Source organism: Panthera uncia (assembly GCF_023721935.1).
Source record: "Panthera uncia isolate 11264 chromosome A3 unlocalized genomic scaffold, Puncia_PCG_1.0 HiC_scaffold_11, whole genome shotgun sequence".
NCBI classification, from domain to species: Eukaryota; Metazoa; Chordata; class Mammalia; order Carnivora; family Felidae; genus Panthera; species Panthera uncia.
The window spans coordinates 25250523-25267593 of record NW_026057578.1 but is presented as its reverse complement, the minus strand read 5'-3'; the positions used below and the strand labels follow the sequence as shown (position 1 = coordinate 25267593).

General features: G+C 53.3%; 1 protein-coding gene across 1 annotated transcript; it reads left to right on the top strand.

Moving 5' to 3' along the window:
- Positions 1-2870: 2870 nt before the first annotated feature.
- Positions 2871-16064, top strand: BPIFB6 (BPI fold containing family B member 6). Its single transcript, XM_049650008.1, has 15 exons — positions 2871-3599; positions 4922-5021; positions 6063-6167; positions 6640-6789; positions 6948-7011; positions 7450-7510; positions 8308-8399; positions 9191-9367; positions 10416-10469; positions 11097-11270; positions 12041-12108; positions 13525-13570; positions 14693-14756; positions 15187-15263; positions 15875-16064. The coding sequence occupies exons 1-15, from the start codon at positions 3503-3505 to the stop codon at positions 15911-15913; spliced, it is 1368 nt and encodes a 455-aa protein (XP_049505965.1). The 5' UTR covers positions 2871-3502; the 3' UTR covers positions 15914-16064.
- The last annotated feature ends 1007 nt before the right edge of the window (positions 16065-17071 follow it).

The following is a 17071-nucleotide window of genomic DNA, read 5'->3' as shown; positions in this document are numbered from 1 at the left end:
TATGGGCTCCCTGTAGGTAGATGAGGAAAACCTCAGGCCTCCAGCACCCCCCTGCGACTCTCCCTCACTCTCGAGGTGCCCCCAGCCAGGCCCCCCGAGGGCCTCATGGTAAGCACACCAGAGGCTGGACACCCAAGGCCTCGGTTCCGGCCCCAGCTCTGTGGCCAGCCTGCGTGTGGCCCTGGGATCACTCTGTCTTCATTGTCCTCTAGGTTTGGAGCTCGAGAGAAGCTCACCTGGTATTTGCCAGCTCCTGGCATTTCCTCCAGGAGGGTCCCTCTGATGATAACCCACAGGGCCATTAGCTCCCGGTGCCCTGTATGAGTCTCAGATGCTCCAGGCAATGCTGACCAGGCCTTTGCATCGCCGGCACCTGCCTGAGACACCTGTCCACTGCCTTGAAGAGCTGGCTTTGCTCACCCTTCAGGCATCAGCTCCAACACCCTCTGCTCCAGGAATCTTTGGCTCTAATGTCAAGCCCTTTCTTCTCTTCCTATCCCATCCCCCTGGTTCAGCGGCTTCCACCACCCTTACCTCCCCAGGAATAGACCTGGCTCTATGATTATTGATTTGTCACATGCCCGTCTCCCACTATAGGCTCCATGAGGAGCCCCAACACCCTGTTCACTGCAGCACCCCTAGTAGGCCTGGCACACAGTAGGTTCTCAATCAATGTGGAAGAAACAGATGAGTGCCCACTATGTGTCCAGCCTGGTGGGAGGCGCTGAGTCCAGGGGAGGGGGCAACGTGAGCCCTATGGCCTGCTAAGGCAACCGCATCCCCTCCCCAGTGCCCACCCTCATGCAGCCACCCAGGCTCCCCAGCCACTCTCCTCCTTTGTGCTATTTACATTGGAACGGACTAAAGCATCACGTGAACATCAGGGCTCTGTTCTTTGGACCTCTAGATAATTATCTGGGCCTTATTAAGCCCTTAATTATCCAAACAGCTAATCAGGCTCCCGAATATAAGGACTTTCTCACTCCTGGGTCAGGAGGCAGAGGTCGGTCATCTGCAGGATATCCTTGGGCTCAGCAAGGTAAGGACAGGCCCCACCTGTGGAACTCTCCCCAGAGAATGTCTTTTACAGTTGAGAACACTGGGGCCCAGAGACGGGAAGGGACTTGCCTGAGATCACACAGCAAGGGCTTGGATCTATGTCCTGACGGCTACCCAGTGCTCCCCACCTAACAGGAAGCCACTGGACATTGAAATCTTCAGATGCTGCAGGACTTAGGCAAGATCAAGGAGACAGAAGACCTGAGGGGCCTCCCTGGGCTCCATCTGAAGCTGAGGGAAGACCATGGAGGTCCTTCTTTGCAGGAGCTCACAGCTGAGCTGGGACAACAGCGGCAGGGAGCAGGCAGCTAGGCATTTGTCAGGCAAAGAGAGGGAGGAAGGGACTTCAGGTAGAGGAAAATGTGTGAGCAAAAGATGGGGTGGGGGCAGCAGGGAACACTCATCTTGGGTGGGATGGATTAAGAATACAATCAAGTTCAAGCTGTGATCTTTGAAACTGAGGGTGGTTGGGGATGGAGGGGAGGCTTCCCGGCGGAGGAGGCAAAGACTGAAATTAAGACTTGATGGACAGGCGGGCTGTGGATGGGTGGGGGGAGGGCATTCTAAGAGGATGGAACAGCTCAGGCAAAAGTCAAGCAAAGTCAGAAACAAAACCCTGGCATTGGCCGTTTGTCCTAGAAATACCTGCGCGACGTTGTTACCCCAAGGGCAAAAAATCCTGCCCGAGTAGCCTTACTGCCTGGCAATAGGTCTGGCCTGGGAATGTGGAGACTGAGGTGGTGCTTTCTTGGGGCTCAGTCTCCCCAGCTGGGAGCCGGGGCTGGGGCTGGAGGAGACCTTCACCAAGCCCCTACCAGCTCTGACACCCTGACACCAAACTTCACAGTTCCCTTGGGGATGATTTTCAAAGACACTTGGCACTGGGCATGCATGTACCCGGCACATGCCCGTGGCACAGGAATGTGTGTGTCCACAGAGGTCAAGGAAACACCAAGAGTGATTATATTCAAGCCCAAATAGAGCTTTACAAATTGAATGGGATGAGAGAGTAGATCACACTTTCATTTAGCAAATATTGTGATCATAGGCCTGAATGGTCTCCCTGGGGCGGTCGTTGTTGTTGTTGTTGTTGTTGTTTTACCGTTTATTTACTTTGAGAGAGAGAGAGAGAGAGCATGCACGAGAGAGTGGGGGAGGGGCAGGGAGAGAGGAAGAGAGAGAATCCCAAGCAGGCTCTACACTGTCAGTGCAGTGGGGCTCGAACTCACGAACTCTGAGATCAGGACCTGAGTGGAGGTCAAGAGTTGGATGCCCAACCGACGGAGCCGCCCAGGTGCCCCTCCCTGGCTTTTTAAAAGCTGCCTGCTTCTCATCCTTCAGATCTCAGCCTGAATATCTCCTCAGAGTCCTTCCCTGAGCACCCCACCCCATGCCCCGTGTGCACACACATACACAACTCATGCATTTTATCCCATTCTATCACTTCTCTTTAAGATTCAGGAGGAGCAGGACTCTCTCTGCCACGTGTACCTTGTAGCCCGGCCTGCCTGGCACATAGTAGGCACTCAATAAATGTGAGGCAAATGAATGAACGCAGGTATGGGCTCGGACTGGGGAGGCGGCCCCGGTAGGCGCCCCTCTCTCTGGATCCGCGCAGCCCTCAGTGGCCGAGCCTGCTGTTAGCAGGAGTCCAACTAGAGCTCCCCGTTTCTGGGTGACACAGGCCAGGCCCCGCGGTCCCTTCTGGATTCTTTTCAGCCACAGCTCAAACCTGAAATAAACACTTGGCCTCTGCTTGGGAGCATTTCAGGTCTCAGTAGATGAGATGGAGGGGTTTCTGGGGGCCAGGGTTGGGGGTGAGGCTTTTCTGGGCACCTTGAAGGGCCTGGAGTAGGAGGTCTACTCACTGCCTGTGGGACTGTGGGTGTGTGCCTCAGTTTCTCTTTTGGTGTGGTAATGTCTCATCTCAAGGGGTCTTAAGGGGCTGTAAGTTGAGATTTCTGGAGGTGAGACTGAGCTGGAGGGAGTGGGGGTGCCATTGGCTGTAGTGTCAGGGTCGGGGGAGAAGAGGGCCCCCGTTCCCATGCTGCCTTGGGAGTTCCCAGTCCCCTCTGCGGCCCCAGCATTGCCTGGCACTGAGCTGCACTTGGACTCATGCAAAACTGCAGCTGAACCTCCCACCACCCCCTTTACGCGGGCTGGTCAGAACACGCATCACGCCGATCGATGGGGAAACTGAGGCTTAGAGGGGGAAGTGACCTTCCTGGGGTGACGCAGAGGCCCCGTGTTCAATCAGGACACTCTTTGACCCCTCTGGAAGTCAGTAATAAGGTTTGCTGAACTGGAGTTCAGAGGCCCCTGGACCCCCAAGACCATCCAGGGAGCCTGTTGTCTTCTGGAGCACAGGAGGTCCCCAGAGGAACCAGGGTCTAGGGGACCAGGGTCTAGGAACCAATTCAGGCCCCACGGCACAGGTGGAGCCATGCTGCGGATCCTGTTTCTGGCACTCTGTGGCCTGCTGACCCACACACGAGCTGACCCCGGGGCGCTGCTGCGGCTGGGCCTGGACATCATGAACCGCGGTAAGCTGGCGGGCCCGGGGCCGGGGGTGAGGGGCAGGTAGCGATCACTCATGTTTGCATGGCCGTGAACACCCTATGAGCCTCAAAACAAAGTGAGCAGCAATGATATTACTCTGCCATCTTACAGAGGAGGAAACTGAGGCCCAGAGAAAATGGGGTGATTTGGCCCAGGTCCCTCCGCAAGTTGGAGGCAGAACAGGAAATCCTGCTTCCCTGGAGCCTCTCCTGGCCCCGACTGCAGGGCTGGTGGCCTAAGAGGGCTGTGGGGAAGACAGACGTGAGCCAAATCCCAGCTCAGCTACCGATTTGCTGTGTGACCTCAGGCAAAGTGTTACTGCTCCGCGTTACTGTTTGCTCATCTGTAAATATAAAATGTAAAGAAATGTAAAATAGGGTGACCGGTCCTTACTTGGGCAGATGAAATGAAATGTGAGATTAAAACCTCCTGGAGGGGCTTTAGTGAAACTTACTTCCCACCTCCCAGCTCCATGACTTTGAGGGAAATGAAGTCGCACGGAGGTGCAAAGAGGTGGTGACAGCTCTCCCGTCTCCGTGTTTGTCCCCTCTCTGGGAATCGGCCTATGACCATTGTGCAGGTGTTTGTTTCTGGCATCGTGGCATTCAGGGTTGGGGCCTCCTGGCCTGGGGAACCAGCAGAATCTGCATCTTTAACAAGCTGTCAGACAAGTTCCCTAGTCCCCCAGCTTTGAGAGTGGCTGGGCCACAGGATAAAGTCACCAGTCTGGCTTGGGGTTTAGGGCCCCCTCTTGATACACCCCCCCGCAAACTGTTCTAGTCTCCGTCATGCCCCTCCCCACCCTCCAGCCATGTTGGGTTTCTCACCCTTGCCTCACCCTGCCACCTTCTTCCCTGCTTCTCCACCTTTGCATTTTGTATGCCTACTGCCTGCAGTGGCCTCCTTTACCTCTTTGCTTCCTGGTGAAAATTCCTATCTTTCCTGCTCCTATCAGGACCAACTGAGATGGCACCGCCTCCTGGAAGCCTTCCCCACCTCTTCTCTTCTGGCCCAAACCCCTCCTGTTGTTCCTCCAGCTGCCCCAGTGTATTATGGCTCTTGTCACTTGTTACTGTCGTTGCTGGCAACTGTCTCCCCTGTGAGGCTGGAGGAGGACAAGGGTCAGCATGATTCCTCTCTGGGTCTCTGGATCACCCAGCCCAGGGTGGGGCACAGTGACTCTGGGCACAGAGTGGTGTCACTTGTGAGTGGCCCGTGCCTGGGATGCCTGAGACGTTGGCCCAGGGCAGCAAAGTAGCGGGGAGACCAGCTAAGTGTCTCTCTGGATACCCCCCTTTTCCAGGGGTACAGAGTGCCATGGATGAGAGCCATATCCTGGAGCAGATGGCAGCTGAGGCGGGCAAGAAGCGGCCGGGAATGAAACCCATCAAGGGCATCACCAAGTGAGCAGGGGAAGGGCTTTGGGGGTGGCAGAAGGAGGGTGGTGGGGAATGCTGTGCCCAGGACCTGAGAAGGCAGGAGGGAGAGGTGAGGCAGGGCCTGGGGCCTCTGCCCTGCTTTGCCGGTGGCTTGCTGTGTGACCTTGGGTAGGTCACTGCTCCTACCTGGGCCTCAGTCATCCACTGGAGACAATTCCTGCCTCTTGTGAGCATTGGGAGGAGGAAGTAAGGTTGAGAAGTCAAATCCCAGCTCCCTGCATGCAGTCGGGACTCACTGAATGCACGTGAAATTGAAGGAAAATTTCTCAAATGACAGAGCCAGAAAGGTATCAACCACCATCTAATGATGAGGCAAATTGGTTCCATTGCAAGTGCTCGGTGGGATCCATTGGTAGGGGCTGCCTGGAATGAGGTGCTGGGGAGGGTGGGCTCTGTGGCACAGACTGTGATCAATTAGCAATGTCTGCCAAGAGCTCAGGAATGGAGGGATGGAGGGGAGGATTAGACGGGCCACGTCTTTGTTATCCTGGATCTCGACTGGTGGTTTTCAGCCAGGGGCGTTTTGCCTCCAAGGGACATTCGGCAATGTCTGAAAACATTTTTGGTTATCGAGACTTGCTGGAGAGGGTAGGCGGAGGTGCATATGGTGCCTCCGGGGGTGGAAGCCAGGGATGCAACTAACCATCCTGCAAGGCACAGGTCAGCCCCCACAGCAAAGAATTATTCTGCCCACATGTCAACGGTGCCACTGTTGAAAAGCCCTGATCCAGGCAAACCTCCCCATTTTGCCAGTGGGGAAACTGAGGCCCACCAAGGGGAAGGGTGCAGCCCCAGATTACCCGGCCAAGTCGTACACAAGTACTTCTGTGTACAAACTGGTTCGTGTTCAGCCCTTGCATTTCTCAATGGCCAGGCAGGCTTCTCCCTATGACATGAGATGGGGGATTAACGCAAGACTTCCCCAGCCAGGGGGTGGAGGAGTGAGTTAAGAGCCTGGCTCTCACCTGCCTGGTTTCATTGCTGTGGATGTCTGTCACCTCCCAGTCTGAAGGTGAAGGATGTGCAGCTGCCTGTCATCACACTGAGCTTCCTACCTGGGGTGGGCATCTTCCAGTGTGTGTCCACCGGCATGACCATCACTGGCAAGAGGTGAGTACAGCAGAGGAGGGCGGGAGGGAAGGGAGATGGCCTCGTCTTACTCTTACATGTACATGTATTGCATACCTACTGGGAGCCACCTGGGCACTGTGGTCTGAGATAGTGCATGTTGGGTTCCTGCATTTGTTGGGAACCAGACTTGAGCACAGACGATCACAGACTCAGTGACTAGCTTAGGACAGAGGAAGCACCGGCAGCGTGAGGGGAATCAGAAAAGGCTTTGGGGGAGATAATGATAGCTGAGTAGGGTTTTGAAGGATGTGTAGGAGGTTACCAAAGCAAGAGGGAACAGGAGAGACCCATTTTGTGACCTTGGGCAAGTCCATCTTCTTTTCTATCCTGTGGGGGTGGTGCCTCACCCTTTCCTCCTCCCAGAGCTGCTGAGACTGAGGGCAAAGAGGAGACAGGGAGAGTGGCCACAGTGGCAAAGATGCCCATGATGCCTGCTTGCCCTCTCCTCCAGCTTCATAGGTGGGAACATGAAGATCATCGTGGTTCTGAACATCACAGCCACCAACCGGCTTCTGCAGGATGAGAAAACGGGTCTCCCCACGTTCAAGAGTGAGGGCTGTGAGGTCGTCCTGGTCAGCGTGAAGACCAACCTGCCTAGCAAGTGAGGGGCTCTGTGGCTGGGGAGGAAGTAGGGGTCCACGCTACCACCCCTGCCCAGCTTCCCACTTCCCGAGCCACTGCACTTCCCCAGTTGTGTCCCTGAATGTCCTGTGCCTAATTTCCTGCCATCTGTGCCCTGTCCCCATCCTCTGCATCCAGCATGCTGCCTAAGGTTGTCAACAAGTTCCTGGACAGCACCCTACACAAAGTGCTTCCTAGCCTGGTGAGTACCAGGGCAAGTGTCAACCCACATCCATAGACGTGCTCAGACCATGGTGAGTGCGTTTTCCCTTGGCTGTGACCCTGACTGACTGACGGTAGCTGAGGAGGATTCTGAGGCTGTTGGTGTCTCTAGTGATGTCTGCCATGAGCACAGGAGAAAATGGCAGACTACACACCACAGCCTGCCCCCCCGCCCCGCCTCCATTACTCATTCCTCTCATTGGGGAATGAGTCTACTGATTTTCAGGCTGTGGTCAGGAGCTCTGGATTCTAGTCCAGGTTCTGCCATTGATTTTCCATGTGATGTGTAGACTCGGTTTCCCCTTCAGCCCTTGTCCCTCCAGGGCTCTTGGGTCTCCCCATGGAGTACCATTCAGCTGTGAAAAGTGAGGCCTTCCATGCAGGGGCCCCCTCAGCCCAGTACCTTCTCTGCTTCCAGATGTGTCCAGCCATCGACGCGGTCCTGGTGTATGTGAACAGGAAGTGGGCCAACCTGAATGGTGGGTAGCCCTAGCCATGCCTCGCTCACACATGGGGACATCAGGATGGCTGGACTTTGAGACCCCCGTTCTCCATTCAAGCACCTGCTCCAAGCCCAGGCTTGGGACTGAGGAGGTCTAAGGTCATGGTGTCCCTCCATCTGCCTACTGTCCAGATGGGAGGCCTGAGGCCCTGAGGGACTCTGGGCTTTTGGTCTCCGCCTTCCATCCAGTGTTCTATCCCTCACCCCCTAGACTCCAAGAACAGCAGCCATCGTAGGCTCATCCACAAAGCCTACACCCTGAATAGTAATCCTATAGTGGTGACCTCTAACTCTTTCCTTTGTCGAGGGGATTTACTGCCTCTGTTTTCTCAGGACTCATAGGGTTCCCTAGTCAGGTGAGAGGAGAGCCCAATGGCTGGGCCTGAAGAAAACTGGCTCGTGTGCTCAGTAGCGTGGCCTGGAACAAATCATTTCATTCCTCTGAGCCTCAGTTTTCTCGTCTGTAAAACAGAGCCAATAATCTTAATCACGCCAGTCTATTGTGGGAACTGAGCCACAACACCCCTCGGGAACTCTCAAGCTCTGTGCCTGCAGAGAGGTGTGTGGGAGGAGGATTTCCAGGCCAGCCACCACGGCCTCCCTCCTACAGATGGAATTACTAAGACCCCGAGAGGCTCAAGTAACTTGCCTTGGGTCACACAGAGGGCAAGGGTTTCTGGCACCCAAGCCAGCTCAGGTGGCAGCTGACTGGTGCCAGCCTCTATGGCTTGCCCGCAGTTGGTGCCTCTCTGAGTAGAACCTCCTTTTGCACAGCTCCCATGCCCGTGGGCCAGATGGGCATCGTCAAATATGTCCTGACATCCATGCCAACCACCACAGCCAACTATCTCCAAGTAGCCTTCAGTGTAAGTGCCAGGGGGCCACCAGGGGACAGGGCTCTCACCAGCCTGCCTCTGCCAGGGGAGGTGGCTGGACTGGGTTGTGGAGGGTGCGAGGGCTCCTTGGGCCCTGGCAGACCAGGCCTGCCATGAAAGTGTTCCCCAAAACTGAAAGCTTCTCCCTCTTTCTGCTCTCAACATGAACCCTTAGTCCTGAGCTGACTTCCAGGACTGCTGACCCCACACATGCACCTTCTCCGAGGCTGTCTGCTTCTCCCAATGAGTGGCCCACCCCGTTGTACAGATGGGAACACTGGGGCCCAGGGAGGAGGCAGGACTTGGTTAGGGTCTCACTGTGAGCTGGTGGCAGAGTTGGGTCCTCACTCAGGTCTCCAGATCTCCAGGTGACTAGGTGAGATGCCTCTTCCAGGAATGGGAAGAAAAATCCCGCAATGTCATCTCCCTGTGAAGTCTCCCTCCGGTGTGGTTCTTCCAGGCCCCACGTTGTTTGCTATTTACCTCTTCTGAGAATACACAGAAAGCAGGTCTGTATCAATGAGTGCTCCAACTGGTCAGTCAGACTAAATGAAGTTACTTAAGCAATCCCATCAGCAACCACCATCGATTAGTGACTGGTTCCCTTATCTTCACAGGTCCCAGTTTGCCCATCTGTACACTGGGAGGGTAGCCTGCTCTTGGCTCTCCCATCTAGGGACTTGCCAACTTGGAGGCTGATTTAGTTTTGAGGACAGGGCCTTGCCCGCAGCCATAGTTCTTCATGGCCAAGGCTAAGCATGTCTCTCCCCGCTGTCCCACAGCCTGTGGTGCAGCAGCAAGAGGGCAACACCATCCAGCTTGCTGATGCCGGGGAGGCCCTCGAGTTCCCTGAGGGGTATGCTGAAGGCTCTTCACAGCTGCTGCTCTTGGCCACCTTCCTCACCACAGAGCTTGCCCTTCTGCAGAAGTCCTTTAATGTGAATGTCCAGGATATGAAGGTGAGCTGCCCTGTAATGACAGTCCTTGCCTGGTGTGTCTATTCTGAGAATTATCCTGGGGCCATGGGCAACACCAAGACTGGGAGATGCCAGGACTGATCTGGGTTTCTATCATCAGTTTGCCCCCAAACCTACCATCTCTCTGTCCATGTAACCACCATCTACTCATCTACCCATCCAACTGTTGACACAGCCAGGTATATATCCATCAACCTACAACTCTCATATACTGGCCATCCATCCACCTTCTTTTTATCCAGTCATCAGCTACTCATTCATTCATCTCGCTATCATATATTCATGCTGTAGACTCTAGCCTTCCAGCTAGTATCCATCCACCCTTTATGCCATCCATACCTAGAATAGGGTCTGGTACTACTGAATAAGTGAGTCTACGTATCTGACTTTGGTCACCCAAACACCCATCTATCCACCCAACTCTCCATTATTCATCCTCCTACTCATCTATCCATTCATCCGTCATCACTGATCGAGGCATTCATCCCCCCATCCATGTAACCACCATCCATCCATGTACTTTCTCATTCATCCTCCCACCAATCAATCCATTCATCATCCATTCTCCCACCTGTTTATCAGACCATTCCACATCTTCATATCCACTCTCCTCCCATACGTCATTCCTTTCATCCTTCCATCCACCCCCCACCTGTCCATCTATTATTCATTCTCATACATAAGTGTTCATCTATCCATCCATGCATCCATTCAGCACTCATTTGTTTATCCATTTCCCATTCATCTATCCATCCACAAAGCTGTCCACCCACCCCCTCTCATACATCACATCCATCCATCTGTCTGCCACTTTTTCATCCAACATTTTCTCAGCATCTGACATTACGCTAAGAGCCATGGGCATTGGGATGTATAAGCCACAGTCTGGGCTAGCCAGGGTCTCCTTACCTACTTAATCACAGAGTAATAAGGTTATGATGAAGGGAACCTCAGAGGGCATACGTTATAGAGTCTGTTAGGAAGGGTGGGGGAGGGCTTTAGTAGTCCTAACCTTGATTTTGTTTTGTAGATTGGTAAGCTGCCCCCACAAACCACTAAGACACTGGCTGGCTTCATCCCTAAAGTGAGTGCCCTGACCTGCCATGACCACCATGCCTACTTGGCCTTGTTTTCCAGTTGAAGGGACAAGGGATTTGAGAGGCATCTTTTCTTTTTTTTCTTAAAAAAATTTTTTTTTGTTTAATGTTTATTTTTGAGAGAGACAGAGTGCAAGTCGGGGGTGGAGGGGGAGGCAGAGAGAGAAGGAGATACAGAAGCTGAAGCAGACTCCAGGCTCTGAGCTGTCAGCACAGAACCCAGTGCAGGGCTTGAACTCGTGAACTGTGAGATCATGACCTGAGCTGAAGTCAGACACTTAACTGACTGAACTGCCCAGGCACCCTTGGGAGGCAGCTTTTCAAGGCCACGTTTCCCTTGGCTGATGTGAAATCATCCCAACATCTCCATAAAGTGCTCTTTGGGTCCAGCATAGAAGCAGCTCATGTTTTGTGAGATTTACTTTCTATGTCCAATAAGAAATAGCCAGACTGTCTGTTTTGTTTATTTCCTGATAGACACATTCCAGCCCTTGCATGCCATGTTTCCTGTGTCCAAGGTACAAATCGCCTTATTTCAGGAGGGACTCCTGGTTTCAACTGAAGCCACCAGTTTGAGGTGGCATTCCCTGAGGAGAATTTCCTGCTTTCTGTAGGTAGCTAAGGCCTATCCCAAGACGAAGCCCTTGGTGACCCAGATCAGGATAAACAAGCCCCCCAAGGTCACCATGAAGACAGGCAAGAGCCTGCTGCACCTCCATGGCACCCTGGAGATGTTTGCTGCTCGGAGGCGAGGGAAGGCTCCTGTATCCCTCTTTCTCCTGGAAACTGTGAGTAAAATCTGTTCCCCATTTAGGCCCAGCCTTGTGGCTATTCAAGACTGGAGTGTAGGATCTTAGTTAATAGCCAAGTAATGGATTGAAGAATCCTTAATTACTGTCATTTATGTGATCCTAACCTCCTGGGAACTGTCACCTGGTGTCTGATCCTTGGCTCTGCCACTAAACCTTTGAATGGCTAGAAAGATCAACAAACTGAGGTCAAGAGTTCAGTCCTTCCTTTCTCTCTCCTTCCTCTCTCCTTTTGTTCTCCCCCCCCCCCCCCCCCCCCCCCCCCCCCCCGCCCTTCATTAGCATCTACAAAGGCAGAGAAGGGCTCACCCAGGGGATTATGGGATCCTCAGAAGAACCCAAATCTAGTTGAGGAAATCACAGAGGACTTCCCAGAGGAGGTGATGCCTGAGCTGTGTTTTGAAGGTTGAGCAGGAGCTGGCCAGGGAAAGGGTTGATGCTGGGGAGGCTGGTGATGGAGGGCACTACAGGTAGAGATCACAGGATGTTCAAAGGCTGAAGCAATAATGCGGTGTGCACAAGGACCTACAAATGTGCTAGGTATTCTGAGAGTCTTGCCCTGGGGCAGCTACAGAGAAGATAAGGAGCCTGGGCTTGGGGCAAGGGGAGACTACTGGATTCAGTTCCTGCAGATAAGATGGGCAGAGAGGAAGACCTCTGCTTTGTTAAGGCAATGGTACTGGGAAGGTGGGGCCCCTGGTTTTACCACTGCCTTCTCCCTGCTTTTGTCCCCACCTGCCACCCACCAGCACTTCAACCTGAAAATCCACTACTCAGTTCGTGAGGACCGGCTGCTGATGCTCACCTCTCTGGACAGGTAGGAGTCTGCTGCCTGTGCCGGCGTCCCTGTATTCCCGCGTGGGCATTACCACCAGTGCTTGGTTTTCTGCTCCATAGTCTCCCACTGGTCCATCCAGCATGGCCCACACTGCCAGGCTGCTCTGGTCACTACCCCTGTCCTAAAATCCTCACTAGCTTGTTACCTGCATGATCTTGTCTCAAACCTTAGCCTGGCCCTCAAGTCCTTTCTCAAATTCTCCCACCAGTGCTCCCACTAGGCTCTTGCACAGCACGTCTGATCGTGGGTCCATGTCCCCTTTTCCCTTAATAGGCTTTTCCCTGTGCCACTTCAAATGCCTCCTCCTCCTGGAAGCCTGTCCTACTAGCAACAGCTAACATTTATATGGGAGCAGTGGCTACATATATTATACTCACTATCCTACTTCAACATCCTAGTTTTCCATCCAGTTACTCATTAATTTTTATATTTGTCTTAATCTTTGATCTGAATTGTATTCGTCCAGGATTCTTTCAGTGCAGGAGACAATTTCAACTTAACTGTCTTAAGCCCAAAAGGGAATCTTTGGGCTCACGTGATTGGAGACTCTAGTGGTAGATCTTAATTTCAGGCATGGCTAGATCTTAGGTGCCCAAAGTCCTCAGGATCTCCCTCCTCCCTTGGCCTTTGTTGTCCACTTTGTTGGCTAAATTCTCAGGCAGCCTCTCCCCCCCCCTCCCCCCCCCTCCCGGTGGTGGCAAAGAGGCCAACAACAAAAGAGGCCTGTTGTCCAATAGTTCTAACTAAATTACCAAGGCTGCTTCTCATTGGTTTAGCGTGGACCACATGGCCAATCCTAAACTAATCACTGACACCAGAGATGGAATGCTCTGATGGGCCGGGTCTGGGTCATGTGCTCACGCTGCGACTCTGCAGGCCTTGGAATGAGAGTGGAAAATGGAGGGTCTGCTACTGGAATAAAGAATAGAATTTGGGAAGATAAAGCTCCCAGACGACCATCACATGGCCTGTTCTGGTGCCATCATATATTAGTGCTTATTGGAGGCTGTGCAGGGAAGGAGGTCACGTGAAGGGTCCTAATCTTGTGCCCTGCAAGGATCTGGAGCTGACTGGTTGGGCAGCAAACCTCTGCATACCTGGCCTTGGGCAGGAGCAATAAATGTGACTGGGGGTCCCAGAGGGAAGAGTCAGGACCGATGAGATGAGGAAGTGATTTGAGCTGTGGCAAATAATATGGGCTACGATGAAAGGTGATGAGTGCCCCGTCATAGGTAGTATCCAAGCAGAGGCTTATGAGCACCTGGTCTGAAGGCTGTACAGGGACTTCTGCCTCAGAGAGGGGTTGTGGGTATTTGTGATCCCCTTTATCCATGGCCAGGGGCAGTGGCTCTGACTGTGCTGCCTGCTCCTTGTCCCCCTCAACACCCCATGCAGATTACTGAGCCTATCACGGGAGTCCTCCTCGATTGGTGCCTTCAGTGTAAGTATCTCAAGTTCTTCTGTAAGTATCTCAAGTTCTTCTGCCTGACCTGGTGTGGGGGCAAGACTGTGCCTATTCTCCCTTGGCACTGCGGGGACGGGCCCTGAAATGGAGGCAGAGTGAATAGAGCGACCACTGTGGGGCTTGGGGCAGCTGACGTGCTGTGTGACCCTGGGAAAGTCACTTAGCCTCTCTGAGTCCATCTCCTTTTCTGGATAGATTCTGGACATCTCCCTGGATTGGTTTTGTTTTATTTTTTTTTAACGTTTTATTTATTTTTGAGACAGAGAGAGACAGAGCATGAACGGGGGAGGGTCAGAGAGAGAGGGAGACACAGAATCTGAAACAGGCTCCAGGCTCTGAGCAGTCAGCACAGAGCCCGACGCGGGGCTCGAACTCACAGACCGCGAGATCATGACCTGAGCCGAAGTCGGACGCTCAACCGACTGAGCCACCCAGGCGCCCCTCCCTGGATTGGTTTTAATAACACTGTCATACATAACAGCAGCCTGAGGCTGGCTCGGTTGGCCCGGCTGTCATTTTCATTAGTCTCTGTAGCCTCAGGGCCCAAGGTGGAAGCTGAGCAGCTGGTCAACAATAATAACAGCACTTGTTGAGTCCTCACTCTGCTCTGGGCTGTACCCAAACTCGCCGAATCCCTGTGCATAGGTGCTATTACATTCCACTTTTACAGATGGGGAAACTGAGGTACAGAGTGGTGGTGAGTGAATGACTGATTGAAACTACTGAGTTTTCTGTAGGAGCAAAATGAAGTCCACAGGTCACCCACGGTGTCTTGAATTCCCCCTGCACTGTGACCCCAGGCCCATATGTCACTCAACAGGGACCAAGTGGAGGTATCAGCCTACAGTTCATCAGCCTACAGTTAAGCAGGGTCCAGCCCAGTTTTGACGCTAGGTGGACAAATTATTTGATGTCTCTAATATGCATTCCCGTGGTCCCCAGACCCAGTCGAAGTGAGGGCTGCGAAAATCTGAGCATCAGATTTTCCTACTTCAACATCCTACTTTTCCATCCAGTTACTCACACTGGATGAATTGAAGTGAAGTGAAGTGAAGTGAACGATGGATGTGAGTATTCCCTCTCCTCTCTCACACCCAGGAGAAGGAGTTGACTGGCTTCATCACTGATTATCTCCAAGAGGCGTATGTCCCAGTCGTCAATGGTGAGGGCTCCTGTAGGCTTTGATTTTGCTGGTTGTTAAGAAGAACTGTAAGCAGGAAGGGATGACACCTGGGTGCTCTCAAGGCCCTTTCAGTGACCCCAGATAAGGGAGGCTAAATGGGAGTGAATAGTCATTGCTGGGTCTTTGAGGCTGATGTAGTCTAATGTCACCTACCTGGGGACAAAGGCCCCTCCCACAACTTGGGACCCTTGGCCCTTGACCCTATGCCATGGGTCCGATCTTGACCCAGGCCTGGGGTGAAAATACACGGTGGTGAGGCTTATGCGCTCTGTGCCTGTGCGGCTGGCAGACGTCATCCATCACTCACCGTGCTGTTTCCCACTACTCTGTTCCAGACAGCCAAGGAGTGGCTTTAAGGAGTAGTCAGCTACAGAGCAGTCGCTGAAATGACTCTTACTGTGTTTCTCAGATGTGCTCCAAGTCGGGTTCCCACTTCCAGACTTGCTGGACATAGATTACAACCTGGCGGAGCTGGACATAGTAGAGGTGAGGAAAGGAGCTGAGAAAAGCCGTGTCAGTCAATACGTTTGGCCAATGAATCAGGAGCAAAAGCCTTCCTCTCTCAGCCTGGGGGGAGGAGGCTTGAGGAGGGCAGTGGCCATCAGTACGATCCTGCCACTCCCTTGAGCAAGACCCTGCCCCTCAGGACTTGGGCCCCCTTTGGCCAGGGGCTCCCCAGGAGGGAACCTGGATTCTGCTGCCTTCCTTCTCCGTCACCTCGGGCAAATTACTTCACTTTTCTCTATCCCTCTGTCTTTCCGTTGATAATAGGGGTGTACCCACATCAGAGAGCTATTGAGATAGTTCACCTAAAGGCATACAGTAAGTGCTTAATAAATACCAGCTTTACGTTACATGCCAAGTATTGTGCTTGGGGCATTAAATGTACATTTTTCTTACTTGATCTCTCCACTCTGAGAGGGAGGGATGCTGTCCCCACCTGACCGTTGAGAAAACTGACACCCGGAGACACGAAGGGCCACAGGCGGGTCTAGTTTAGCCTCTGCTCCTGGCATCCATTTCCTGGCCATGAGCCCGACCGGTCCTATCCCCTGCCACGGCCACTCATCCCCACCTGGCCCTTTGCCTCCTGCCAGAATGCCCTGGTGCTGGTGCTCGACTTGAAGCTGGACTGACGGGGGCAGGGTCTGCCCGCATGCCACCGACCGGCTGTGCCCTCTGGAGGAGCCCCTGATTGGAGCCGGTGGGCCTGGCCCCTTCCCACCAGTGGACACCTCCTTTGAAGAGGAGTAAGCGGGGCAGGCCGGGCTGGGCCTTGTCAATAAACAGGAGAAAGATCCTCACAAACATCTGATGGTTTGATCTCTTTATTTGTAATAAATTGACGTCTGCCTTTTCTTCCCCCTCTGTGGGTTTTGGGGTATCAGACCAGCTTGGAGTCCGAGGGATGCTGGTCACGGCCTTGGGGGGCAGGCACGGGGTCCCTCTTGAAAACCTGCTGAATGCCATGTTCTGGCTTTACTTGTACTATCTCATTTCATCCACACAATAACCCTATGAGAGAAGGGCAACCATTGCCATTCCCACTTTACAGACGAGGAAGTTGAGGCACAGGGCCAGCTCCCTTTACCAGGTCACACAGTTTAACAAATAGCAAAACTCTTCGCAGCCCGTCTCATCTACTTGCCCCAAATCTTATCTTGAGGGTGGCTCTGACGACAGGGAGCCTGCAGAAGCCCATTGTGTTCCCAGATCTCCTGTGTCACCCCCTCCGATCCTCACAACAATTAAGGGAGGTGAGGACTGTGCCTATTTCACAGATGAGGAGACCGAGGCTCAGAGAAGTAGAACTACTGGCCCAGTGCCACCTGGCAAGTCACAGGACAGGGCTCGAATTGGAATTTGGGCTCTCGAACCCGTCTGTCTGGGTTCAAATCCTGGCTCTGCCTCCTCACTGCTGTGTGCCCTGGGCAAGTCACTTCCCTCTCTGTTTTCTCACCTGGAAAATGGGAATGATGACGGTACTAACTTCTGCAGCATTGTCGTAAGGATTAAATGAATCAAGCGATGAAAAGTTCTTGTGCACACAGTAAGTGCTCAATAAGCGCTCAGCACAGATGAGTTTTTGAGGCCGAAAGAGGTGTGAACAGGTGTGTCTGGTCAGGGTCGGGGAAGGGGTGCTAACTGTGCAAAACCAAGTGCCAGCTTGTGTGTTTTCAAGCCCCCGTCAGTGTGTGAAGAGCCCACGGGTGGGGGCAGTGTGAGCCGTGTGTGCAGACGGGAAGGTCCGTTTGTAGAGGTTTGCGTGTGAAAAGACCTCCGGTGTCCTGTCC